The sequence below is a fragment of the Ursus arctos genome, unplaced genomic scaffold (genome assembly GCF_023065955.2).
Source record: "Ursus arctos isolate Adak ecotype North America unplaced genomic scaffold, UrsArc2.0 scaffold_20, whole genome shotgun sequence".
NCBI lineage: Eukaryota > Metazoa > Chordata > Mammalia > Carnivora > Ursidae > Ursus > Ursus arctos.
Window position 1 is genome coordinate 14,820,612 of NW_026622875.1, and position 26,468 is coordinate 14,847,079.

The 26,468-nt window shown below is 44.7% G+C and overlaps 1 protein-coding gene across 1 annotated transcript; it reads right to left on the reverse strand.

Moving 5' to 3' along the window:
- Nucleotides 1-1,053: 1,053 nt before the first annotated feature.
- On the reverse strand, nt 1,054-26,431 carry TM4SF4 (transmembrane 4 L six family member 4). Its single transcript, XM_026497263.4, has 5 exons — nt 25,965-26,431; nt 24,956-25,045; nt 14,076-14,212; nt 6,981-7,170; nt 1,054-2,899 (listed from the first exon to the last, which is right to left on the reverse strand). The coding sequence occupies exons 1-5, from the start codon at nt 26,136-26,138 to the stop codon at nt 2,882-2,884; spliced, it is 609 nt and encodes a 202-aa protein (XP_026353048.2). The 5' UTR covers nt 26,139-26,431; the 3' UTR covers nt 1,054-2,881.
- Between the last annotated feature and the right edge of the window lie 37 nt (nt 26,432-26,468).

Genomic DNA, 26,468 nt, shown 5'->3' on the forward strand with positions numbered 1-26,468 from the left:
AGGGCCCAGGACCGCCCTCCCCACTTTGATAAAGAATTCTACCGTACCAAATGTCAATTGTGTAGAAGTCGAGAAACCCTTATCTACACTAAAACACAACATGGACACAGAAAAAACCATTCCTTTCTCCAAGCTGGAGAGGCTGGCTTTGCAATGTGTCAGCTTGGCTAAGCGAAACGACATTGGCCAAAGTCCCTTTTTCTATGTTTTCTGTGAGGGCACACCGTAAGAACAACTCTTGCGAACTTTCGAGGGCAGAAGGGAGGCAGCAGCAGCGTTTTGTAGCTCATACGCGCTCATCTCATTGACACAAAGCAGCCTCCGGGCCCTACGACTGCCCTACAACATTCCCCAGTATCTCCTCCAGCTTCACTGACCCTTCGGGTAGGTAGGGTGTGTGTAGCTCCATGATGACGGGTCCCAACTTTGGGAGGACACGGGTCCCACCAAAACCAGAGGCAACGAGAACCGACATGGATTCAATCCATCTCCTGGGCTTCAGCTCAGGTGTGCTCCAGCTTGTTCCTGCTCTCTCACACTCTACGTCCATCTCCTCTTCCTGCTGGCCTGCCCCGTGGACCTCAAGCTCCAGCCTCGGACACAAAGACAACACTACCTATCTAGCTCCCACAATCACAAAGGGCAAATCCTTGTGAGATATCTGTATCTGTATATATAGATAAATAGCCCTCTAATGACACAACAAATGTATTGATTGCCTACTCTGTCCTATGGCCCCTATTAAGTGCTGGAGGTACAGGCTTGAATCAGATACTGTCCTTGCCTCAAAGAATTTGTAGTCTGAAGCATGAAGACATAAGTTATGTATTTGCGAAATCAACACAAAGTTGACAACTCCCAGAATAGAAGTTTCTAGACAGTCTTATGACCAAATGTGTGTGTGTGGGGGTGAGTGGGTGTGTATAGCAGCATCAACCAAGGGAGGGGCCCATATATCTTTACTCTTTGTTTCCTGTATCTTCCTTTTAAGCCCTCTAATCCATGGTAAGCTTTTTTCTTTAATTTAATGTTAATTGGATTTGAAAAATGGCCTTTTGTGTGAAAACTTGTCAAAGAATTGTTTTAATTCTTCATCTGTACAATAATGAGATTAGATTTGACTTTTTCATGTTTCAAGTTCTGCATCAATGAAAACCCCTAAATAAGGAATTGATACCCTTTCTCTACATTCTTATTTCCTTGTCAGAGAACTTAGATGAATCAGTCCTAATGGCCTGACGCCTCTGGACCTCTGGAACATCATTACCTGTGTCACCCTTTAGGATTTAGTGTGTACCACATCCTATTAATTAATATTAATCGTAGAGCGTGAGTTCCCAATGGGCCGTAATGAGGTGTGACTCATTTTTACCCTTGGTGCCTGTCAGTCTGTAGTCTAAGTCAACGGTTGCTCAGACTGGCTGGCTTTAAGCATCAGCTGGTAGGCTTTTAAAACTAAATAACAAAACACAGGCTTTTATGCCTTATGCCTAGATTTTCAGATGCAGTAGGTCTAGGCTGGGGCTCAGGAATCATAATAGAACATCTTTTAGGTGATTCTGATGATCGTGTTTGAGAACCAACATTCTACACTGACTTGAAACTCTGTGTGTCTGATCTTAAGTGCCTATCTGCTCGCCTTTCTTCCTTCTGCCCGTTATGTGTCAGATGGGGTCTCTGACCTGATCCCAGACTTCTCACTGGGGTGAGGGCAGAATCACAGCCTGGAAACTTCATGTCTTCAGTGCCCAGACCCATGGCCAGCACTCAGGAGGTGCTTTTTAACTGCTTTCCTGACGATTGTGAGAAACGGAGTTTCAGCGTGTCTAACCCACACAGTGCAGCCTATCAGCTTGGCCGGTCCAGAAGTGAGGCTCTCCGGCATGCACCTCTTCTGTTAGTCATGTTGGCAATCCCACGGGCCTCCTTGTTTCACCTTGGGGAACTTCAAAATGTCTTGGATGATGGGTTGCCTTTCAGCAGTAGGGAAAGGGATACTTAGAAAATAACTCTCCCAGGGTCCCCAAGCTGGTGTGTGGTAGAGCTGGGGTTCGAACTCAAAACAACAGCATGGATTTGACCCCTTATTAATGCCTGACTCATAAAACCAAAGTTAATGTCTTAATACAACACATAGAATTAATAACACCTATTACCTTAATCCTGGTCATATGCTGACAAAAATTATTATCCAAGTCAACTTTTCTAAAACATTGTTTTTTGTTTCATCGAAAGAAGCCATTTGTAGAAAAGACGAAAAAGAGTGTGGTAGTCATTCAGTCTTCTCCCCTCCCTCCCAAACACACACAATCTTTATTATATCACCCCTGAATTATGGTTTTAATTTAACATACATAAGAAAACCTAGCAAATATAAGCAGGCTCAAAAGACTAGTCACAAGTAATTCAGACACATTAGCCCAAAGACACCAAATTATTTATGATACATCATTCTGTTTTTCTCATAAATCTTGAAAGCAAAAACTGGCCTTGGTTTCTCATTTCTCAGGTGCTTTCCTCCGTTGAATTATGAAAAACTTCCGAAGATATAAACATCTCTATATACAAAGAAGCAGTGTGGCAGTATGTGTGACCTTACACATTTTCCCCTCAAAACAAATCATGACAAATTTGCTTTGAACCTGTTCTTCAATTCTAGAAGGAAGCGAATCTGAAAGATATATAAACCTAAGTGGCCAAACTTTTATTTGAAAATAGCATAAAAATCTGAGTCGAGCTAAGCTGCTTGGAAAGTGGAAGGAATAACTCTCCTGTCCCTAAGCTTTGTCCGTCAGGAAGTAGATAGAATTGCCAACTCCAGGAAGAAGAGTAAGTCTGATGTCCCACAGGCTGTCGAGTTAGAGCAGCTCACCAAGGAGATTTAAACTGGTCCGTCTCCCTAGAAGGTAGAAAAGTTAACTATGACATCATTCTTTTCTTTTCTTTCCCTTTCTCTTCTTTTCTTTTCTTCCTTTCCTTTCCTTTCCTTTTTTTTTCTTTTTCTTCTTCTTTTTTTTTTTTTTTTTTGCTTTCTTCTCTCCTCCCCATCACCCCTCTTCTTCCTGATTACTCCTGCCACATATTGGTTACCTATTGAATATTTTCAATACTTTTCTGACTGTTTCAGAGCTGTCATCTCTCACTTACCTGTGTTTAGGTGACAGGAGTTGAGGCTTCATTTTATTTTGCGTCATTTATTATTATTATTTTTAAGATTTTTATTTATTTATTTGAGAGAGAAAGAGCATGAGCAGGGGGAGCGGCAGGCAGAGGGAGAGGCAGGTTCCCCACTGAGCAAGGAGCCTGATGTGGGACTTGATCCCACAACCCCGTGACCATGACCTGAGCTGAAGGCAGACACTCAACCGACCGAGCCTCCCAGGTGCCCCGCATCATTTATTATTAAAAAACTTTTTGGTAAGAGGCACAGAGAACTCAAGTGATGAATACAAAGTCACAACTAATAAGTAGAGGAGTGAGGATTTGAACTCAGGGAGGTTGAAGTCGGAGACTGTGCTCTTCTCCTTGAAGCGGCGCTGCCTCACCAATTTTTATATCTTAGTAAATAACAATCAGGACAATGTGCTGAGCCTTCTAACTGTTGATATACATACATATTTATCACCCCATGTTAGACACGCAGCAACCTTAGGAAGTAGGTTTAACAACCACGTTTTGCAGACAAAGAAAACAGTTGCGTGCAACGGACTTTGCCAAGACTGTGCAGCTGGCGATCAACCCAGGTCTCATAGTTTGTCTTTAAGGCATGTTTCCATCTATTACCTCATGGAAGGCCTGTGCCAGGCTCAGGAATCTCTCAATAAACACTTTCTGCTTGAATGCGATGGCTCTGCGCACGCTCTGGGTAAAAGGTCTGCAAGAGGCGGTCGGGTAACGAAGGCTCGGGAAGTGAGGAAGCTGGCTGGGGTCACTCAGCCGGGAGGTTGTGGGACTAGGCTGCGAGCCCGAGTCCCCCCACAGCATCCCACCGGGGGGGATGCTGACCAGCTGTACGAGAGGCACGCCGCCAACAAGAAAGGAATCCTCAGCGGACCCATTGTTAAAAAATGCAGCTGTCATGCGCACTGAAGTATCCGCTAGTGAAGTTTCTTGATTATCTGCACGTTACTTTCCAGTGGTTCGGAAAGAGAGAGCGAGCAGACGGGAACAGTTTGTGGATCTAGGTGAAACTACATAGGTGTTCATCGTACTGTTCTTTACATTTTATGTAGATTTGACTTTTTTTCAATAAAAAGTGGGGGAAGAAGAAAGGGAGGAGGGGAGGAGGGGAGGAGGGGAGGAGGGGAGGGAGGGCACTTGGGGAGGTGTACATTCATCCTCAGATTCTCCAGTTCGCGTGCACGGACAGCTATGGAGTCCTTCTACTGTCTTCGGACTCTCAAGTAATTTATTCATTAAAATTGCTAAACTGCAGGGGCGCCTGGGTGGCTCAGTCAGTTAAGCGCCTGTCTTCAGCTCGGGGCATGATCCCAGGGTTCTGGGATCGAGCCCCGCATCGGGCTGCCTGCTCAGTGGGAAGTGTGCTTCTCCCTCTGCCCCTGTCCCTGGTTGTGTGCTCTCTCTAATAAATAAATAAAGAAAATCTTTAAAAAAAAAAAACAACTGTTGAACTGCAGTATCTGTATAGGTGACACTCACTGAAAAGCTTCTATGTGCCGGCACCTATGAGTATGTTTGGAAATTTATAGATAATCCTCAAATTGAATAAACTACTATCTTCTATTCAAAGGGCAGCTGTATTTGTCATAAATCATGCAATGAAAATTTGCTTCCTAATTAAATATATGATTCTCTTCTGTGTAGGCAGAAAAAGAAATAATGAAAGTGTTTGAAATGAGCTGATTTAGCAAGTATGAATTCATTTTGGATGTATTACAAGATTTAGATGCTCAATATTCTTAACTGCTATCATAAAAATAATTTTGATGGATGATTAACTGGTAGTTTTCTTTTCTTCTCATTTGTGTTTCAAGACCAAAATATTTAAATACAACACAATAGAACTGAAAATTTATAGCACAGGGTCGCCTGAATGGCGCCGTCAGTTCAATGTCCTGCTCTTGGTTTCAGCTCCGGTCGTGATCTCAGGGTCATGAGATCAAGCCCCATGTCAAGCCTCTGTGCTCAGCATGGAGTCTGCTTAAGATTCTCTCTCCCTCTGCCCCTCCCCTCACTCTCTCTAAAATAAATAAATCAATCTTTGGGAAAAAACATTTATAGAACAAAAACTCAATAGTCAGTGAAATTTATTTGTAATACATGCATTTTATACTTGATTTGGGGGAACTTTTAATTTATATTTTGTATATTTTAAAATTTATGATTGTTAAACTTTTTTTTTTTTAAGTAATATAAGCTGGAAGGACGGAAACAAGTCAAAGTCTTCTTACTGATCATTTGAGTTGGATTTCCTTTAGGTCTTTTTTAAATTCATAGTGTTTGTTTTTTTCTTATGTACATACTTGTTTATTCTGTATACTTTTTTTGTATCTTGCTCTTTTTATTTTTACTTTATCTTTTTTTAAAGTTTTTTTGTTTGTTTGTTTGTTTTTTTTAAGTAATCTCTATACCCACCGTGGGGCTTGAACCTACAACCCAGAGATAAAGAGTCACATGATCTTCCAACTGAGCCAGCCAGGAGCCCCTATATCTTGCTCTTTTAAAATAACACTATCTCTATTATTACAGTTTAAAAAATATTTTTAAGGTAGGGGAATAAAAACAATAACAAAATAACTCTGAGAACATATAGAAGGAATCAGGTGGAGACTAGTGGGAAGACAGCACAGGACACAGGCTTTCCAACTGAATACATCTGTATATTTCTGACACACAGACAGAGTTTTTGACCTATATACATATATTGTTTATTAAAAAATGATTTGAATCATTTAAAATCAGGGCATAATATCATCTTAAGTAGATGGACCACAATTCATATTTATTTACATAGTTCTTCCTTATGGAACTCTTGAGTCCTGTTTAATTTTTTCCTCATACACCAATTTGTGTTTTTAAATATTTCCATGTGTGTTTGAACAATTGCCTGATCTGGTTTGGTCACTAGTTGAAATAATTGCACTGTCTTACTGTCCATAGGTTTAATTTGTTTTTTATATTGTTGATAATTTACCATCATATTTGGAGACTAAATCCTCAGTGATTTCCTTTTATTCCCCCTACCTGAGAACCATTTCTCTTCTATATCAGAAATCTTATCAAAATATAGGTTTTGCATTGGTATGTTCTATTCTTTGCCAGGGGAAAGACAATGCCCTGACATGCGTTCCACGTATTTCTTGGCAAATTTTATTTATTTATTTATTTATTTATTTATTTATTTATTTATTTAAGATTTTATTTATTTGAGAGAGAGAGCACAGGAGCTGAGGGGAGGGGCAGAGGAAGAGCGAGAAGCAGGTTCCCCGCTGAGCAGGGAGCCCAACTGGACTCGGGGCTCAATCCCAGGACCCTGGGATCATGACCTGAGCCAGAGGCAGCTGCTTAACTGACTGAGCCCCCCAGGCACCCAATTCTTGGCAACTTTAACCCGCTGTCTAGATCTACTTAGGGAATAGTGAGATAATTCTGGGCTGGACCGTGACGTGTTATTGTCGTCAATATGTGCGTATCACAAATGCCCAGTTCCTGGGGATCTTCATATAAATAATAATAAACGTTACTGTAAACCTTTATATGTATTTGGAGTCCTCTTCCTCCAGGACTGTGGTCAACGGGGTGTGAGACTGAAACGTTTGGTCACCTTTAGCCTGTGTTTATTAACATACACACAGAGCAGAACTGGGTCTTGGCCATACAATGTCTCCATTCCCCTGAGCTGATAGAGAGGGCTACCTGGCCTCTCCAGCCTGGGTTTGTCTCCACCTCTCTCCGTCAGCGCCAGTGGCCTGCCCTGGCCTCCTGCATGTTGAGAAGAAAGCGCCAGGACCTCAACTTACCCCACAGCAGCCGCAACACTGACAGTCCCCACACAGGGTTCCCAGGAGGCCGTTGATCACCTGGATGACACAGAGAAGCATCTGGATCCCTCCTATGACCAGCAGGATGGAGAAGAGGGTCAGATTCCAGGGCACCACGTCGACAGGCTCTTGGCACTTCGTCCATAAGCCCTCATCGTTGAGGTAATCCCTGTCGGGGACATGGAGTAGAGAAAGGAGATGTTTGTAAAATGTATGCAGTACCTTGGGCTAGAAGGACACCATCGTGATTTTCCTTTTGCAATACTTTCCACCAAAACATAAGGTCCATAAGAAAAATATCCCATAATAGGTGCCTGGGTGGCTCAGTCAGTTGAGTGACTGCCTTTGGCTCTGGTCATGATCCTGGAGTCTCTGGATCGAGTCCCACATGGGGCTCCCTGCTCAGCAGGGTGTCTGCTTCTCCCTCTGACCCTCCCCGTCCAAGTGCACATGCTCTCTGTCTTTCTGTCTCTCATTCTCTCTCTCAAATGAATAAATAAAATCTTAAAAAAGGAAAAATATCCCATAATAACAATTTAAAAAATAACACCTAGCATTTTTATCGAGTATATACTATGTACCAGCCAGACCCTGTTCTAAACGTTGTACACATATCTACTCATTTTTTTTCTGTAGAAACCTTACGGTTCTTTTTTTCCATATCACAACAAATAAGGACATAGAGGCACAGAGAGGTTAAGCAACCTGCCCCTAGGTCACACAGCTACTAAGTGACAGAGTGAGTTTTGTGAGCTGACCAAGAGAAAGGATGAATCCAGTATCTACTATGGGGCCAGGAAAATGAAGACACTCCAGGAGCAGGCTCTCACCAATGTTCGTGGCCATTATCTTCCCTATTGCTAGGGACCATTTGGACTTTGGACAAATTTTCTGTCGAGTCTAGTGGCCATCTGAAGCCATGTAAAGTACAATCATGGCACATAGCTTAGTTTTTAAAGGCCTAATTCTAACCGAATTGTGAATTTGACTCAACTGTATTTTTGTTAACAGGCAAAGATTTAGTTACCTCCTTAAATTCCTTAATTCCTTCCTTAAATAGGGAAGAAATCATCTGCTGCCTTAATACATAGTTTATAAAACTTTGAAATACATATATATTTATAATATATATATATATACTAGGAGTTCACTACATGTAAAGGGCATTTTGTCTTGAAGGAGAAATGTGAAGTATACTATCTTTAAGACAAAAACAAGAGTAAAGTAGGTAAATGTTGTGATTATTATAATTTCTTCTCACATTCTTAGAGCTACGAACTGGTCTCTCCCTCTTCCTTTATGTGCCCCTCTACCCTTTCAAGGGCTCATCTGGCCACTAAATTAACATCTCTACCTTATAGTTTCCAGATCTTTTTGACGACTCCTGTTTCTGACGAATTCTCCAGGACATCAGTACTCATTTAAAATACATTCTTATTAAGATTTTCAAAAAACTTTGGAATGACGGAAGATACCCCGGACTTTAATAGAGCAGAAGGAATAAAGGAAAGAAGGGGCATTTTGCTCTTGATTTCAAAATAAAACATGGCATTGTTTGTAGCACTGATTCACCTTTCCACGATTCCACCGCTTCTAGCTGCTCATTAGCTGGGGGGCTTGCGTACTTACTGTAAAGTGGGAATAACGTCAAGTCACAGGGTTGCTGTGACAATTACATGAATTAATACTAGTGAAGTGCTTGGAACAGCGCCTAGTATATAGTAAGTGCTCAATAAACACTAGTGTGTTATTATTTTACTTAATCTGAGCAGTGGGGTCTAAAGGAAGGAGCCTGGTATTTTGGATTTAGTTGGGCCTTGGTTTGAATGCAAGCATTCCTCTTACTAGCTGTGTATCCCTCATACAAGTCGTATCCCCACCCTTAGCATCAGTTCCTCATTTATAAAATGGCCTGAGAACAACCTCACAATTGTGAAGACTCATGAAGATAATACACCTTATTTATTGTTGAATAAAACTTCCTTTGTTATTACTTAAATATTTTTAAAAACTCATCTTTCTGTTCTGCATTTTTCTATGTAGCCCTTTCTATCTTTACAATTTTCAAATTTGATTATAGAAAGTCACAGTATTTTCCAGGCACATTTTATAAAGAAAAGATTCTAAGAAGTCATTGCCAATCCCCAGTTCCTCCCCTCGGCAAGAGTCTGTGCAGAGATGGGACGACAGCGCCTCCTGGCGGTGAGATTGGCAAAACTCTCATGGGGGCTCTTGAAAGCAAGGGTTGCCTGGAGAAATCCTCTCAGTCCCACTCCTGCTGCTGCCTCCCCGCTCACAAACCACCACGAGCACCCATTCCAGACCCTTCTACTCTCCTCCCAGACTCTCAGGCTCCGTCTCTGAGATGCTGGCAATGACTTCTGTGTGCCACTCTCCAACCCCAGGAGAGAGAGGGCCCTAATTTTTCATGGCCCCAGTAGCTAGTCCAGTTTCTGCATTCTGTGAAGCAAGGAGAGCTGAAGCAGGTTAAAGCCACTTACGGGAGTTTTCAAGCATCTCATTATTGTGAAGGGCATTTCCACCTGAGTTGCAGCAATCTTTCATCCACATACGGATAGAAAGCGATGGATTTCCTGAAACTCACCTCTTCCAAGCAACAAAGAACACTTATTGTACTCACTCCCATGTTTTGGTGTGAGAGAGCTTGCCTCACCTCACCTTCCCCAGGGAGCAGAGAGCGTTGCAGCCCGACTGGGGAGTACTGTGCTTGGCCATGTCCCTTGTGCTCCCCGCCCCAGCTAACCGTCCTTGGCCTTTCCTCTGGCACCCGTAGCTGCCCCCATGCCCCGTGCAAGCTGCTTCCCTTTCAGCAGCTCAGGGTCAAGGTAGAGGTAGCCAATTGTCTCAGAAAGGAAGACCTTGGATGGGAGGAGGTCCTACTTCAAAGGAAGCCAGGAGGGTGTATCTCAAAATGTCCTAGGTTTCTTTCTCCTTCTAGAATGCTTCTTTAGTATGGTTCTCACGATAGAAAAAGTTAACTGTCTTTGCTCTTTTAATATGATTGCCAACAGGTATTTCTGAGGAAAAAACAAAAACCAGGCTATGTTCTATGGCACTGAAGAGTCCTGAATTTTGTGCCCCAAGTTGGAAATCTCAGAGTTCACCTTAATAACCTCTGTCCTGTCTCCTCAAGCCTCATCCTCATGATTTCATCTCAGATGGTCTCTGAAATCCGTTTCCTTCTTTTGAGCCCCAATGCCACTGCCTCGCAGGTGTTCATAATCTTATCTGGATTACTACTCCAACCTCCTACTTTTCTCTCTTCATTACTGGGCCCTTGTTCGTCCTCTACGTCACTGCCGTCACGATCGTCCTAGAAATCCCAAGTGTTGGTGGCAAGCTCTGCTTGAAGTCCTCTGCTGTTCCCTGAGGCCCCAAAGTTCTGGCCTGCCTGTCCGTCACACCCCCGTGTGGTGTCCCCTTCTGTTCCTCTCGGCCACATTCAGCCTGAGCCTCAGGCTCACAGTGACGGGACACACTCTGAGCAGGTCGGCCCTTCCTGTGGTTGTCTCAGGACCTGCTCTTCTCTCTGCCCGAAATGTGCTTCTCCTCCCTCTCTGGAAGGCACACCTTTGCTCATCTCGCCAAACTGGGCCTTGTCACCTCCTCAGAGAAGTTTCCCTTGCACTCCACCATTTCAACCCTTTTTGCACTGTGAGAGCCGTGTGGGCCAGTGTGGGCACCCTAACTAGCCCTGTGCTCACTGGGGCAGGGGCCACACGTCTCTCCCTCCCTGCTCCACGTCTGGGACAGGCTCTGGCACAAAGTAGTGTGCTGGCTAAGTGTTTGTTTGCTTTTTAAATTCTCCTTCTACTAATGACTAGCTATGGAGCCCTGGGCAGACTAACCTTTTTGAATTTCATTTTTCTACTCCAGGGATAAGAATTCTTCTCAGATTTATGAGGAAGATTAAGTGAGATAATGCATGAAAAACCACTTAGCCCCTAAACATGAAGAAGGAGAAGGAGGAAGGGGAAGAGGAGGAGGAGAAGAGGAGAGAAAAGGAGGGAAGGAAGGAAGGAAGGAAGGAAGGAAGGAAGGAAGGAAGGAAGGAAAGAGGGGAGGGGAGAGGGAGGGAGGTAGAAAGAAAGAAGGAAGGAAAGAAGGAAAGAAAAGGGAGGGAAGGAGTGGCAGTGGCTGCCACTGCCCTTTGGTGATAAGGAAAGAGTGTCCTGAGTCCTTTCGTTGGGGCTGATACATGCAAGTGGTTAATCAGTGCCCCTCACTGGTAACTGCGCATGTGCGTTAGATCTGCAGCTACAACAACAACCGCTAAGGTGCTCATGCCCTGGAGTCCCCGGGATAGGAAGTATCCATGGAGGCAGAGGCCCTGAGCTATGCTACATGGAATCTATAATCATACAAAAAGCAGACAGTGCAAATCAACATCACTTGTGTTCTAGGGAAGACACTGTGCTTGGACCGAGAAAGACTGGAGTAGAGCTTCGGTCATTAAGAAACAGCCTCTCTCTGGGCAAGCCATGTGTCCTCTCTGGGCTCAGCAATCTTCCCTCTAAGGAGCGTTAATCCCACAGGCTTTTTGTAAGGATCAAATGAAACAGGTGGGCAAAAGCACTTTGTTAACCAAAAAAACACCAAGTGACAGAGGTTCAATTATTGTTGTAAGAAATTCAAGATGAGCCCCTGCAGGCCAAGGGAAGGTTTGGAACTGGCGTGGGAGATAAGGTCTTAAAGGGATGTGAGTTGTTGCCTCAGAAGATAGGACACAGGATGTAGGAGACAATGGAATGCCGAGGAAAGCCTGCCAGGTGGCAAAGAGGATGCATGTGATAAGCTCCACCTAGACCCCCCTCCCGAAAGCCCTTCCTGTGCCAGTCGTGGCATATTTCATGCCTTGTACAGAGAGAAGACTTGCACCTTCTGTGGGATTAAATCCCAAAGTCAGGGCATGAGGATAAAAAAAACCAACCATGGATGGTCGAAATCACTCTTAAATAGCCTCTAGATCACCTGGAAAGTGTGGTATCCATGGCATCACATGATAGTTTGAAGCCTCTATGTAGGCATGGCGGTAGGCAAACCTCTCTCCCTCAGATAATTATCAAGGCCCTGCCGTGCACAGAGGAGGGCGGAGAATTCTGAAAGGCGCTGCTTGCCTGCCACGTTGACTCTACTCTGTTTTTATTATTACACCTCAGTGACTGCGACCAGCTCACGAGTGGGGCAGTTGTGAGGAGAAGACGCGGGAACATAGGAAAGCATCCACCACAGAGTAACGTACAACAGATGCAGTAGATGTGATGGAAACTTGCCTCACCGGAAGGACAGAGTACTGTGAAAAGTAGTTTCCTGTCCTTCCCCCACATCGGCATTTCCTGCAGCGGCCCACAGGCCAGCTGTCCCTCTCCTGCCCTTGGGCTTCCGTCCCATTCCATCCCAAGCGGGGAGCCGCTGTGCCAGTGGAGGGTGTGAGGGCCTCAGGCCGTTGGCTGCCTTGGGGTGGGGGGGTAGGGCCAGTGTTGTGTCTCCTTTCTCCCTCCTGTGTTTTGGGCATAGACTTATTCGAATCGATTTTAAGTTCGGCGGTCAAGTAACAATACATAGAAAAGCATGTTTCGTTCGGCACTGAGGCTGCGGGTGGAGATAATAGGAGCAGGGGCCATGAAAGGAGACAATCTGGAGTTTCGTCAACACACCCCTAGGAGGGAGAGAGGGAGCTATCAGGGGAAGAACCTCGGGAAATGGATCTGGTGTCCGATGTCCATGCTCGTGCAGGCCAACCCCAGGGCAGGTGGACATTGGAAGGGGGCTTGCCACAAAATAATCAATACCTTTGGGAAGCCCTGCATGCGATGAGGATACTAGAGGCCCGTACCCCTGCTTAGAGTGCGGTGGGGATGCTGTCTGACGTGAAACCCCATGACCCGTATCAGCACAAACCAGCACCTTCCACCTCCGCGTGGAGAGCCCGCTCTTGGGCTCCTCTACTCTCACTCTAAGTGAGCACGCTGAGTTAGTGAACTGGTGTTCAGATTTCTCTAGGCATGGACCCATCCTCCCCGTGTAGGAGGACCCCACGAGGGCGTTTCCTGACCAGCTAGGCGTGCCAGTCACGGTGCCAGGCAGCCGTGGACAAAACGACGATGGTCCCAGGCCTCCCGGAGGTCAGAGCTGGCGCGGCACTGCCTCGTAAGGCGTCTGCGACGGTGGCAATGTCCTGGGTCTGCGAGGGCCGACGCAGTTGCTCCTGGACACGCGTAGCTGCTGGTACTCGAAATAGGGCTAGTGAGACTGCGGAAGTTTGATGTCTATTTCATGTAAATGAATTTAAGTTGGAACGGGTCCATACGGCCACCCGCTACTGTGGGCAGAAGGATGTGCCACGTAGGAAGACTGGAACTCCAAGGCAGGAGACACGAGTGTGAGCCCTGCCTCGGCCCTCGGCTAGCCGTGTTAGAGCTAGCCGGACTCAGCAGGCCTGCCTTGGCGGGGACTAACGACCTCTTGGGGTTGCTGTGGGGATTAAATCATAAATTTGTGGGGAAAGACGTTTATCAACTACGAAGTTCCCTGAAAATACGAAGTGTTATTTTATGAGTTCTATTGACATTATCTCTCATGAAGAATCTCCAGTATCACCAGTGTCATTTCCCATAAATTCAAGCCTGAAAAGATTGTTTAGTCATAGAGCATTTGGGGTATTAGTGAAAGCCTTTGAGCCCTGTCACTGAGTAGTCATTCTCGTTTTCCAGTGTAAGATTTTCAGTGGACGCCGCCACTTTCCGTTTCCTGATATTATCGGTTGGCTCGTGTAGCTGCTCATAAATGTTTGGGTGTCAGCGATGGCACCGCAGATCTCCTTGTCTCGGGCCAGCTGCAGCACCCACTCTCGTTATCTCTCCTGCCGTCTGTCAAAAGCTCAATTTGAGGTGAGATCTTGGGCAACTTCACTCCACCCACACTCCAGCTCGGCCTCAGAGGAGCGACGCGCCTGAGACTTGTTAAATGAAGGACCCATGCAGGGTCCCCCTTGGGCCATTCGCCTGCCCGTGCCCCTTGTGGGGACCTGGGGCATTGCAGGATGTACCTTACCCTTCGTGGAAGGGGTAGCCCCACGTGCTATTGTCCATGAGACACTTAGGACCCCTGTTGATTGAGATGGCCGAGATGACAAATGAGTATCCAGCACCCAAGAATCCAATCACAGCAAATATTGTGGAGGTGAACATCTGAAAGAGAAGGAGAGAGAGAGGCAGGTTCTTAAGCGTTCCCGAGGTTGCCCCCAGCACACCTAACCGGCTGTTGTTGAACATGGGGACTCCAGGTAATTTAAGGGGTAAGAGCCAGTCTTCACAGCAGGTGGCCGGTGGGGTCTCCCAGAAGGAATTTCGGTATCTTGTGTCCTCTCCTTCTCCCGCATCCCCATATCTTTTCTTACTTGTTCATTGATGATGGAAGTGTGAGTTCTGGTTGATGCCTTTGAACCATGGTTTTCTTTTCTTTTTTTTTTTTTTTTTAAAGATTTTATTTATTTATGTGACAGAGAGACAGCCAGCGAGAGAGGGAACACAGCAGGGGGAGTGGGAGAGGAAGAAGCAGGCTCCCAGCGGAGGAGCCTGATGTGGGACTCGATCCCGGATCGCCAGGATCACGCCCTGAGCCGAAGGCAGACGCTTTAACGACTGCGCTACCCAGGCGCCCTGAACCGTGGTTTTCTAACCTTGTTAAGAAAAGACTCTCCTCATCTCCCTCCTCAGGGCTAATATGAAAGGCCAGCCAATTTAAACAGATTTAAAAAAAAAGATTTTATTTATTTATTTGTCAGAGAGAGAGCACAAGTAGGGGAGCAGCAGGCAGAGGGAGAAGCAGGCTCCCCACTGAGCAAGGAGCCCGATGCAGGACTCGATCCCAGGACCCTGGGATCATGACCCGAGCTGAAGGCAGACGCTTCACTGACTGAGCCACCCAGGCACCCCGAAAGGCCAGCCTCTTATAGCATCAGAGAATCTTAGAGTTGGAAATGATCTTAAAAGTTTTCTGGTCTAGGGACAAGAGTTTAAGCAAGAGTTTAAAAGTCAGCAGGCCCAGGCTGCAATCATAGCTTCGCAGCTTTCCTCTGTGTGGTGACTCTGCATAAGGGATGTGTCCTCAGAATCCTAGTTTTCTTATCTATAAAATGGGCATGATAAAGCCTGCCCAAAGGTCTGTCACGGAAAGTAGACGTGACAACCTAAGTTAAATGGCAGGTACTTCCCCTCCCCCCTTCTGTGTATTACTAACAATCTTATCAAAGGATATATTTGGGCACGGGGCAGGGCAGGCATGGGTTTGGGGATGGAGAGGACCTGATAGTGCCTGGACGATTGGAATTTATGTAACAATGGAGTTCCACTTTAGCTGGTATTTGGTTTCATATCAAATATTGATGTATTTTTGGTGCCACTTTCCAAGACTGAGCTCTGCCCCACGTGCCTCGTGAAGGCTTGTGTGACTTCCTATGTCAAACTGACCATCCCCTCCTTCATCTCTTACCCCCAGTACTCTGGACTGTATGAACTTCTATCGCAGCACAGTGCCCACAACACACTCACGTATAGCCTTTTATGTCTGTCTTCCCCTGAACCAGAGCACAAGCTCCTTGCAGTCGTGGACAACGAGTTATTTGAAGACAGATAGGACATTGCTCTATCCCTACCATCATCTATCTAGTTTTTCTTCTTCCTACCTTTTCAAAGGCACTGGATAACTACTTGTTGGATGTTTTCAAAGACCATGGTTTCATGTCACTCATTATTTAAATTTTTCCCCTTAATTTTTGTGTCTAGTCCATTCTCACCATTGGGAACATTTGTGAATATAATCTAGGTCAGAAGTAAATGAAAATGTTGGTCAATCTGTCATGTTAGAACAGGCACTATCTTTTCCAAAGGATGTCTAGTTGAATGACTTAGGAAATTGCTGGGTTATATCAAGCTAAATAGATTTCACTCCTGTTTTACTCCTAAAAATCTTTATGACATGCTAAAATCTGTGAACCTCCAAGAAGGGGATACACTATGTATTCTGGAATATACACAAGCTTACCTCTGAAAAGTGAGGGAATTACCTTAGGGCTGAGTCCTTATTTTATCTACCAGGCAATAGGGTACTTCCTCCAGCACTATTTTGAACAACTGAGTAGTGCAGGGGGAAGACATTAGTAAGAAACAACCCAACTAATGTTAGCTGACAGAATTGTTTGAAAAAAGTTTACTGAACACAGATGTATTAATTATTCCAGGAAAGTTGACCCCATCATTTCTAGTTCTGAGTGTTATAGTTAACAAGCCTTGTAAAGGTCATTCCGAATGAGCACACCTAGTGTTGACAACTGTGAGGATCATCACGTGTCACTGCAAGAGAAGCGTCCAAGTACTACTGCCTTTGTCTTTCGTGAATTGATATTTGTGACTGAGTGAAATTTCCACTGACAGCATCATACATGGATCCAAAAATGTTATATCCAAACTTAATGGAAGAGAAGAGAAGATGTACTGTGGGAAACTTCTGATGGCTCCAAAGGTGTCTTCAGTAGTAGCAGAGATACTGATGTCAAAAATGCATGAATAGATTTAAAAATTAATGAGTGGGTGGCACAGCGGTTAAGCGTCTGCCTTCGGCTCAGGGCGTGACCCCGGCGTTACGGGATCGAGCCCCACATCAGGCTCCTCTGCTATGAGCCTGCTTCTTTCTCTCCCACTCCCCCTGCTTGTGTTCCCTCTCTCGCTGGCTGTCTCTATCTCTGTCAAATAAATAAATAAAATCTTTAAAAAAAAATTAATGAGTGGGGGAAAAGTCCTTATCTCAAAATCACTGTATTAAAATTTTATAGAATGTGATTAAAATATGCATATGTCATTCAAAGTTTATATATTAATGTCAGTCAAAGAGCTTTTTTTTGAAACTTCTTTATGGGAAAATGGGAGATAGTTTTATATTCGGTTTTGCCTTATGTTTGGGTATACATGGTGACTTGCAGAGTTTCGCAATCTCATTGCAATCTATAACTTTTTTCCATGAGTTCTTGCAAGAACACACTTTAGGAAATGCTGCTCTAATTCTTAGTGACAGTTTCTCTGCCTGGTTCTCTGTCTCTGAGCTACCTCCCTGCTCCAATCAAATCGCCGTTCAGTTAGAAACAGCCAATACAACTCTAGGAATGGCCAGAATGTTCTAGTACGGCAACTGAAAACTTAAACTCAGGGCAGTTTCTTCTAATGTCACCTCTTGTCCTTTCAGAATGAGGCTCTGAATGGTCTGGAAACATTTGTTAAAATGCAGTTCTTCGTAATAGATTGGGTTGTCTCAATGAAAAATGGATTCTATGACAAAAAGTCTCTCACATCTTTAAACTGGTTAAAAGTCTTCAAAAGTCAGGATTTCCACTAAATCAGTGGTTAAATATTCTTACAATTAATTTTTGTGAAAAAGATCTCAAAAGTCATCTAATGCAATCATCTCACTTTTTAGCTAATAAAAATAGCCCCCTTCAGTGAGAATCTTAGAAGCCTTATCTCATTTAATCCTCTCAACAAACCTGTGAGGTGAGTGTTATTATGGATGGCATGGGCTCTCAGAAATAAAACAATATATAAGGAAAAACATAGCTTTTTGTTTACTTGACATTCTGATCTTGAGTTCTAATTATTAGTCAGGAATCATTAAACTACTGACTAAGAATACAAGAGTATCTAAAATTGCTGTAATGAAGAAGAAAGATTGCATTTCCAGGAAGCCAGTTTGGAAGTCTGAAGAGACCTGTGTTCCGGCCCTCAGCATCACTGAGGCCCCCCGCTTCTCTGGCCTCAGCTTCCTGTGGTAAACAGAAGAAGGCGGGGGGGCAGTTCTAGAAGGTCACCTCAGCTAAAACAACCCAGGATTTCAACATCTGCTGACTGGTAGTGAGAGGAGAAATCTGACTCACGCTATCCTGCTGTGTAAGCTGAGTAAAGGATTTTAGCTATCACCCCTGGAACATTTTAGCAGGCAAATATTTAAAGATACAGAAAATGAGTACAAATGCACATTCTTCGTGTTAGGCAAGTCTGAGTAAATGAAAAACCAGGTTAACATAAAATATCAAGGAGTCCCTATTGCAAGGCGCTCTAGACCAGTACTGTCCAATGGAATTTTAATGAGAGCCATATATGTAATTCAACACTTTCCAGTAACTACAAAAACAAACAAAACCCCAAAAAACAAAAACACTGAGATTAATGTTAGTATATTTTCTTTAACTCAATATATTCAAAAAATATCATATCAATATGTAATCAGTATAAAAATTATTAATGAGATAGCTTCCATTTCTTGCCCTAATTCTTTGAAATCTGGCGTGTAGTTTTTACTTATGATACACCTTAATTTAGGTTAGCCACATTCCACTCTCAATAGCCACATGTGAACAGTGGCTATACCATACTGGACAGCACAGTCTAGAACCTTTGAAAAACTGATTTTTGGTAGTAAAAGTTTAAAAAAATACATGGATGTAGTCTGCACTGAATTTATGATTATGGTTACTCTCAGGAAGAAGGGAAATATGATAGAAGAGAGAAACACAGTGACTCTCAATTGAATCAATAATGTTTTATTTCTTTATAAAACTATCTGAAGGAAACACGGCATCAGGTTACAACTTCAGAAAGCCACAGGTGGCACGTTCTGATTTTGTATCCAAATTTGAAATACCTTATGTTAAAATAAATAAAACAAACAACCCAAACTGATTTTTCATAACTTTTCCAGAATGGATGAACCACATGAAGTAAAGTAGATTTTAGGTCACTTTGCTTTAAGTAATTCACATTCAGAAGTCTTAAAAAATAATCAAATTCACTACTTAGAGATACTATCAGTCTTAAAACCACTATGGAAAAACTTTATCATGGGTTTCATGATAAAAAATTTTTCACGTTAAAAGTAAAGTTATTGGGACGTCTGGGTGGCTCAGTTGGTTAAGTGTCTGCCTTCAGCTCGGGCCATGATCCCAGGGTCCTGGGATCGAGTCCTGCATCAGGCTCCCTGCTCAGTGGGGAGTCTGCTTCTCCCTCAGCCTGCTGCTCCCCCTGCTTGTGCCCTCTCTCTCTCTGTGACAAATAAATAAATAAAATATTTAAAAGTAAAAAAACCGAACTTCTGAAACTAATAATATACTATATGCCAATTAATTGGGGAAAAAAAGTAAAGTTATTGAGACCAGGTTGAGTATGTGAGAGTAGATGTTCCAGATAGGGTGTTAGTCAAAGTAAACAGGCAAAAGGCCTGGAAAATCTCTGAAAGGAGACACAAAATTGGGCAGAGAGGTAACTTCTAAGAGAAAGAGGAGTTGCCAGACTTTAGAGTCAGGAATTGCTGCTCCCTTTGCCATTTTTTATACCATGGTAATGCTTTCCCTGGTCTATATGAATAAATAGTAAAGACAGGGCACTACTCCACAGCGGTCAAGGGTGCGGGGTGCGGGCAGATTGATCTGGGTCCGAGTCTTGGTTCCTCCCTGGGCAGGTTAATCTTTCTAAGACCTCCATTTCCTCTTCTGTAAAATAAGGCTCAAAAATAAGTGCCTACTCAGGGAGATCATGATACGTAAGAGAGCCTAATCAATAGTAAACAGGGAATCCAAAGTACACATCTCTACAGGATCAGATAACCCCCGGGTGGGGTAGGCTGTTAGATAATGCTTAGTACTTCACTGATAGGATATCCAGAAACTTCTTTTTGCCTACTTGGATAATTTCCTGTGGCATTAATAAGCATTCAATCAATGTCATTATTATATTGTAATATTTTTATTATCATATCCTCACACACTCTTACTTTCCACAGCTACCTAGAGCATAACACTGGGCAGAAAAGAAACAACAGGCCGACTCTCAGCACACACATTCTGTTCACATTGCTAAAGAAATGTATTTGTGTATATACTGGAAATACTTCCCTGGAAAAAGAAGATAAAAATGCCCTCTTAACAGAGGCCCTCTAATTAATCATTTGTCGGCTTTAAAATCTTCCTGTCTCTCAGGCAGAGGACCTGGCTCAGCTCTGCCACTGCCCACAGTGTGTTCTTGGTCAGATGTGTGCCTGGGTTGGCTGCACAAGATGGCACAGGCCCTGGGGCCTGGGAAGGGAAGAAACCTGGGAGGTTTGGGGACATAGCTTTTAGAGACGTGAGTAGTAGCGACCTGTTGGGGAAACATTTCTGGTGGGCGTGAAGGTTCCTCTTTAACAGTTATTCTGAGATATACAGAGATTACCTGAAGCATTTTTTCTCTTAGGATGTTAATGTTGCATGTTTTCTGCTTTGGCCAGGCTTGGGAAGGGGAGAGGCCTGGGGGGATGGGGTGGGTTGTGGCCATCAGAAACTTAACTTGCATGCACCTCAGTTTCCTAATGCCCAACTCAAAGGGTTAGTGTTAGAGAGTTGGGCCTGATAAATTTGGGAATCGTCTGAAATCCCTCCTGAGTGTTCATTTGCTTCACTCATTCAACAAGCATTTATGGAGGATCTGGTGTCCTCACCACCCAGCCATTGGGGCTCCTTTCCCCTCTGGGTACACCAACACGTGCACCATCCTCCCCACCCCTCGAACTGTCCTTAGGAAGTTACATGCGTGTATTATCCATTTCATAGCAGAGGATTTTGAAGCCTAAAAAACATTTGGTGGGGGCGCCTGGGTGGCTCAGTCGTTAAGCGTCTGCCTTCAGCCCAGGGCGTGATCCCAGGGTCCTGGGATCGAGCCCCGCATCGGGCTCCCTCTTCCTCTGGGAGCCTGTTTCTTCCTCTCCCATTCCCCCTGCTTGTGTTCCCTCTCTCGCTAGCTGTGTCTCTCTCTCTCTGTCAAATAAATAAATAAAATCTTTAAAAAAAATTTGGTGAAGAAATAGGATCCCATATTTTATTTCTACTCTCAAGATAATCTATTATTTCAAAAGAACTATCTTTCTTGAATCCCCCTCAAACTGGCTGTCATTCCGAAGAATGCCAAGGTAAATGTCGGGCTCTGCGCCTTGGGCCTCAGGAAGTGCTCCTTCAGGAGTGCTCGCACAGGAGGTGTCCCTAGGGGGCACTGGTGAGCCAGGCACCGGCTCGGAGGAAGTGCTGACTCTACACTGTATAGACTAATTTAAGAAGTGACAGGACCCTCCTTGGCAACAGGTCCGTCAACCATCTGGCCCTGCCTGTGGGTGGGGTGCGCCTTTATCTACCTGATATGCTTGAAGGATGCTGAAATGCTTGCCTGCCTCTAATAACTCCTTTATCAATCTACCTTTAAGTTCTATTATTAGATATTCCTTTGAGTCAAGGCCAAGGTCTTCAAAAGGCTCTTATTAAAGCACAGACTTAACATGAATGAGTGCATAAAATTAATTAGCTATTCTATGGACTCCGAGAGACTTTTTTTTTTTTTTTAAAGGATTAGGGGCTTGGAGACCCTGACCAGCTGCAGATAAACTGCTAGGAGGCCACGGAGAACCTCTTATAGGGGAGGAAGAGGTTGAGACCCAAAAACAAACCCAGGTTTGGGTTTTCAAAGCCCATTTCGGAGTCACCCTCATCTCACGTTTTTTGCCCCCTTTCTCGGCTCTCATGTAGCTTAATTTTTTTTTAAAGATTTAATTTATTTATTTGAGAGAGAGACAGAGCATGAACGGTGTGGGCAAGGGCCGAGGGAGAGGGAAAAGCAGGCTCTCCGCTGAGCAGGGAGCCTGACGTGATGCGGGGCTCCATCCCAGGACCCTGAGATCACGCCCTGAGCCGAAGGCAGACGCTTCACCGACTGAGCCACCCAGGCGCCCCTCCTGTAGCTTCATTTATTTAAAAGAGTGCAGACCCCGGGGCTAGGCTTCTGGCATGCTCTGCTCCAGAGGAGAGCTGGCCTCCATCTTCGTTTGACCAGGAAACTACCGGTTAGGTGAGCTCAGGATTTTTTCCAGCTCATTGTCTTGCTTTATCCCTGCAACCACCATATCCTGCTTCTACTATCTATCGATTGTTATACCCTGGTTTTACACCCAGGGAAAGGGAAGAGAATGATGCAGCTGACTTCTGAAAAGTATTCCCGAAAGACGAGTAGCAAAGAAGGGAGGAGAGGGGGACAGAGAGAGAGGCCAGGAGACAAAGGAGAGCAAGGTTGTGGAGACAGCAACGGGAGGTAGCCCCACAGCCCTTGGCCTAGTGTGTGGCTGCCTCATAGGACTTTGTACTCAGCTGGATTTTCTAAACAGTGCTCCGCAGAAGCCCAGGGTTCCTTTAAACGCCCGAGGGGAATGCCACGAGCCTTTGGAAAAATAATCCGAATCTTCAGCATCAGAGTACTGATCGAAATATGTTGCAGCTTCTTCCTTTTTGTCCGACAAAATGTTTGTAGACTCCTTTCTTTAAAAATGATGATTGCTTAGTGCTCCAGAGCCTCAGAATGTTAAGGAAACAGGGCTCTGCAGCCAGGGCATGAGCTCAGTGGCCCTTAGGGGCAGGGCAGGGACCAGAAACGAAGCGCTCAGCCATGCGCACTGCAGGCCATCGTTGTGTCGAAATGCAAGCCAGGTCAATTTTTAATGTTTTGAAAAAGAAGTAGGATTATCTAAATACTTCTGTAAAATATCTCTAGTTTTTAAAGATGGCAGCTGATTAAGAGCCAAATCAAAACCTGGCCACCTAGAGGGAGGCCGTCCCTGGTCGGGGTGGCTGTGGCTGGTTGCCTTGGTTTACAGTCTGGCAGAGCTGGTCCTTCGATGGGCACTGCCCCTGTGGATGGTCGGATGGTCGTTTGGAGGAGTCATCCTCAACCCAAGCCAAGGGCACATCCTACATGGGGGGGTTAGAGAGCCCAGACAGACAACTTGAATGGGGCAGACAAAATGTTTCAGATTTAATGAACTCAACTGTGCTTGTAAAAGCATGACTTTCCTGCCTTTCTTTGGAACTTCACTTAACTCTAATTAAAATACAGGTTATATACAATACTTTGAATATGATTTCACTTTTCCTTGTGGTTATGTATAAACTTAAAAAAACAAAACCAAAAACATCTTGTTTTAATTCTGAGCCTTCTACTCAGCACCAGAGAGAGAGAGAGAGAGAGAGAGAGCAAGCACAAGTCGGGGGAGCAGCAGGCAGAGGTAGAAGGAGAAACAGCTTCCCCACTGAGCAAGGAGCCCAATGCAGGGCTTGATCCCAGGACCCTGGGATAATGGCCTGAGCCTAAGGCAGACGCTTAACTGACTGAGCCACCCAGGCGCCCCTGAGCTGTTAGACTTCTAAGCAATGACTTTTTTTTCCTTTTCATCCAATTCCTTAATTGCCATTTCTTTTTTCAAATTCTCATCTTCAACTTACTCTCCAAAAGGAGAATAACAGGATTACATTTCAAAGGGCAAATTAATTATAGATGTCTTCCTTTCCTTTATAATTAATTATATGAAAATATCATGTATAAAACACATGTTACATAACTATATCAAATAAATTTTGGTTAAGTTTTACATCTCTCTGCTTTTAAATGTTACCATAATCAATGCTAAAACAATGATCGATGCTTGCTTGGGACTCATGATGGTGTCCAGAAGGTAAGAACATTCTCTCTGAATGATCTTGGCACATGAAAAACTGTAATTGCATATGCCAGTGCACTAGCTTCAGCCCTTCATTGGTGCTCAGTCAATATTTCTTGATTGAACAAATGAGCAAATAATAATGGGAAAGAAATATTAGAAATGATTCTATTTCGGAACAGATAGCTACATCTTTTCCTTTAGAAGTTAAGGTACACTTGTATAATTCATCACTGGGGTCACAAATCTCCTAGATGGACAGTTCAGCCTCGGGGAATTAGAGCAGGAACCAGCCTTACTCATCAGCCAGCCAGTAATTCCAATTCAACCTTCATTTTTGCCATATCAGTGCACCCAAACTCTTAATATTTTTCTTTAAGTCAACACTCTATTCATTCATATCACCACTGTGAGTGGAGGGCTAGAATCATTAACAAAGATAAAACAGTATTATCAAATTTTTAGTTACTGTTGCTTGTGTTGCTGAAGATGCGGTGTTCTCCCTCTGTTAGAAAGGGAGGTTATGAGGGGTTTGGGATGGTAAAGACTTATTTCCATCCAAATTTGAGTTTCTCTTGATGAAATCAAAAGGATTGAAGGAGAACTGACAAGGGAATGACTTTCTATGCTATTGAAAGATATAGCACACCTGAGGGCCAGCAGAGCTTGTCCCATACCTGGGAAATTCTGATCTTGTTCAACTTCCTCATTTTACAGATGAGTAAAAGGGAGGCAGAGGTCAGTACAGAGACTTGCCCAGGTGCAGACATGGGACCTGACCCCACTTTCCAGGCTGGAACAGTGATGCCAAATCTCTCTAGCTCACCCACTAAAAGATGCATGAGACAAGAAACAGAAGTCCTGAGCCAGAATCTGGGCACCGAGACAGTGAAGCTGGTAGTGGGGTAGATGGGGAATTTAGGAGGCTCTTAGGGAGGGGCTGTTATTATCTGTCATGCCACCCCCACTCCCTTTACAGATGAGACAACGCAGGGCCAGGGAAGAGAAACGACTTGCCCAGGGTCTCAAGGCCTCTCAGTGGCAGAGGGAGAGCTACAGCCCCCACCTCTGCCTTCCATGCCTGCGTTCCTTCCATGGCACCCCTCCAGTTTTCCAGCGCTGACATCCCTGCCTGTTTGCAAAAGCTAAAACGATACTCACACCCTTTAAGTATCAGGGCTGTGGTATTTTAAATGTTATTATTATTGTTACTTTGCACCAGCAAGACATCCATATCTACCGATGCCCCAGCTGCCTCCAGAGCTGGTGGCTGCCTGGGGGCGGGTGACTCGGCGCTGTCCCCGCAATGCCCAGCACAAGGAGACAGTGCACCCTGGAGTCACTCCCGGCGGCGCGGAGGCAGCGGCCTTCCGGTCACTTACCGCGAAGCGCTTCCCGCAGCTCTCGTTGCCACAGCACCCACAGCAGTCATTGTTCTTCAGGCCCAAGAACACCAGCGCGGGGAAGATCATCTGCCAGCGAGAGAAGCATCTCAGACGGGGGCTGACACGGGAAGGGAGAGCCTGCGCCGCCCGGCTGTGTGCAGAGCCACGTCCCTGATCTCAGACTCGGGGCTGGTGGGCATGGCGAGAACTTGCAGGGCTCGAGTAGCCAAGCACCGCTGACTTTCGAGGGTCCAGAAGGCCCAACCGCAGCTTTGGGGAGGCCAGATTTCGAGCTCGGACACCCTGAGTTTGCATTTATGTGGTGGGTTAGGATAGCGATAAGCAACTTGCCCTCAGGGACACCTGGGTGGCTCAGTCGGTTGGGCGTCTGCCTGCCACTCCAGTCCTGATCCAGGGTCTGGGAATCGAGTCCCGCATGGGGCTCCCTGCTCAGCAGGGAGCCTGCTTCTCCCCCTGCTTGTGCTCTCTCTCTCTCTCTCTCTCTTGCTCTGGCAAATAAGTAAATAAAATTAAAAAAGAAAGAAAGAAAGAAACTTGTCCTCAGTTGTTATGAAAAGTGAGTCTCTTTCTAAACTGACTGGAAACGAGGGGTGAATAGATCATTGGTGAGTGAGTGCAAGCGGACTCCCCTGACACCCAGGTCTCTTGGTGGTTTTCAGTCAGTCAATTTGCCAGAAAGTGTGGGTCGACTGCCCCCAGCACGATCTTGTTAAAATAGAGAAACTATGTAGCCCTCATCTTGGTTGATGGAATTCAATTGACCCCTGAGAACTGCCAGCCCAATCTTGGGAATTCATTACTTAGTAAATGTAGTGGAGATGTCCGTATCAGGACCTAATGGAGAAGGAAAAAAATAAGGCACTGACTTGCATCATGCAATGCTTGGGCTCTTGTTAGCAACTAAGTATCTTCTTGTTCAAAAAGTACCCAATTTTAAAAGGATTCGGCAAAATCTTTGGGAGGATTTTAAGGCTTCCCCACTTACCAAGACCCCGCTTCCTAATATTCCTCCGAAAAACCAGACCTCGTCAGAAAGGTGGTCGTTGTTGTCTATCACTTTTCCTCCAGGAAAAAATAACAGGATGTTAGCCAAAAAGCCAAACAAGGCGAGGGGGATGAGGGTGCCCCCCAGGCACTTGGCACAGCCCCCAGTGCACATGTCGGGGAAGTACAATATAGGTCTGCGATCAAAGGCCCCTCACTGTCGCCTTCACGGGGTGTCTTCAAAGTTATGGGCGAGTGTCCTGGTAATTGTCCCCAGTTCAATCCGTATTTTGGAGCGAAGACCCGAACCAGCCTGTGAGCTCTGTCCTTGGAGTTGCTTCTGCTTCTCAAATGTGGCAGAACCTTGATGGCGATGGACATTTATACATTCTCCCGGACCTGAAGTCCTTTTTTTTTTTTTTTTGTACTCCATAAATGAGATTACGTTTAGAGCAATCATCTTGCCATGGAGACCAATAACCTCTGTTAATAATCCACCAGCACA

Coding starts and splice junctions, on each gene's coding strand:
- TM4SF4 (XM_026497263.4), bottom strand. CDS start 26,138: ATGTGCACTGGGGGCTGTGCCAAGTGCCTGGGGGGCACCCTCATCCCC. Junction 25,046..25,964: donor TATTAGGAAGCGGGGTCTTG/GTAAGTGGGGAA, acceptor TCTCGCTGGCAG/ATGATCTTCCCCGCGCTGGT. Junction 7,171..14,075: donor GGCTACCCCTTCCACGAAGG/GTAAGGTACATC, acceptor TGTCCCCGACAG/GGATTACCTCAACGATGAGG.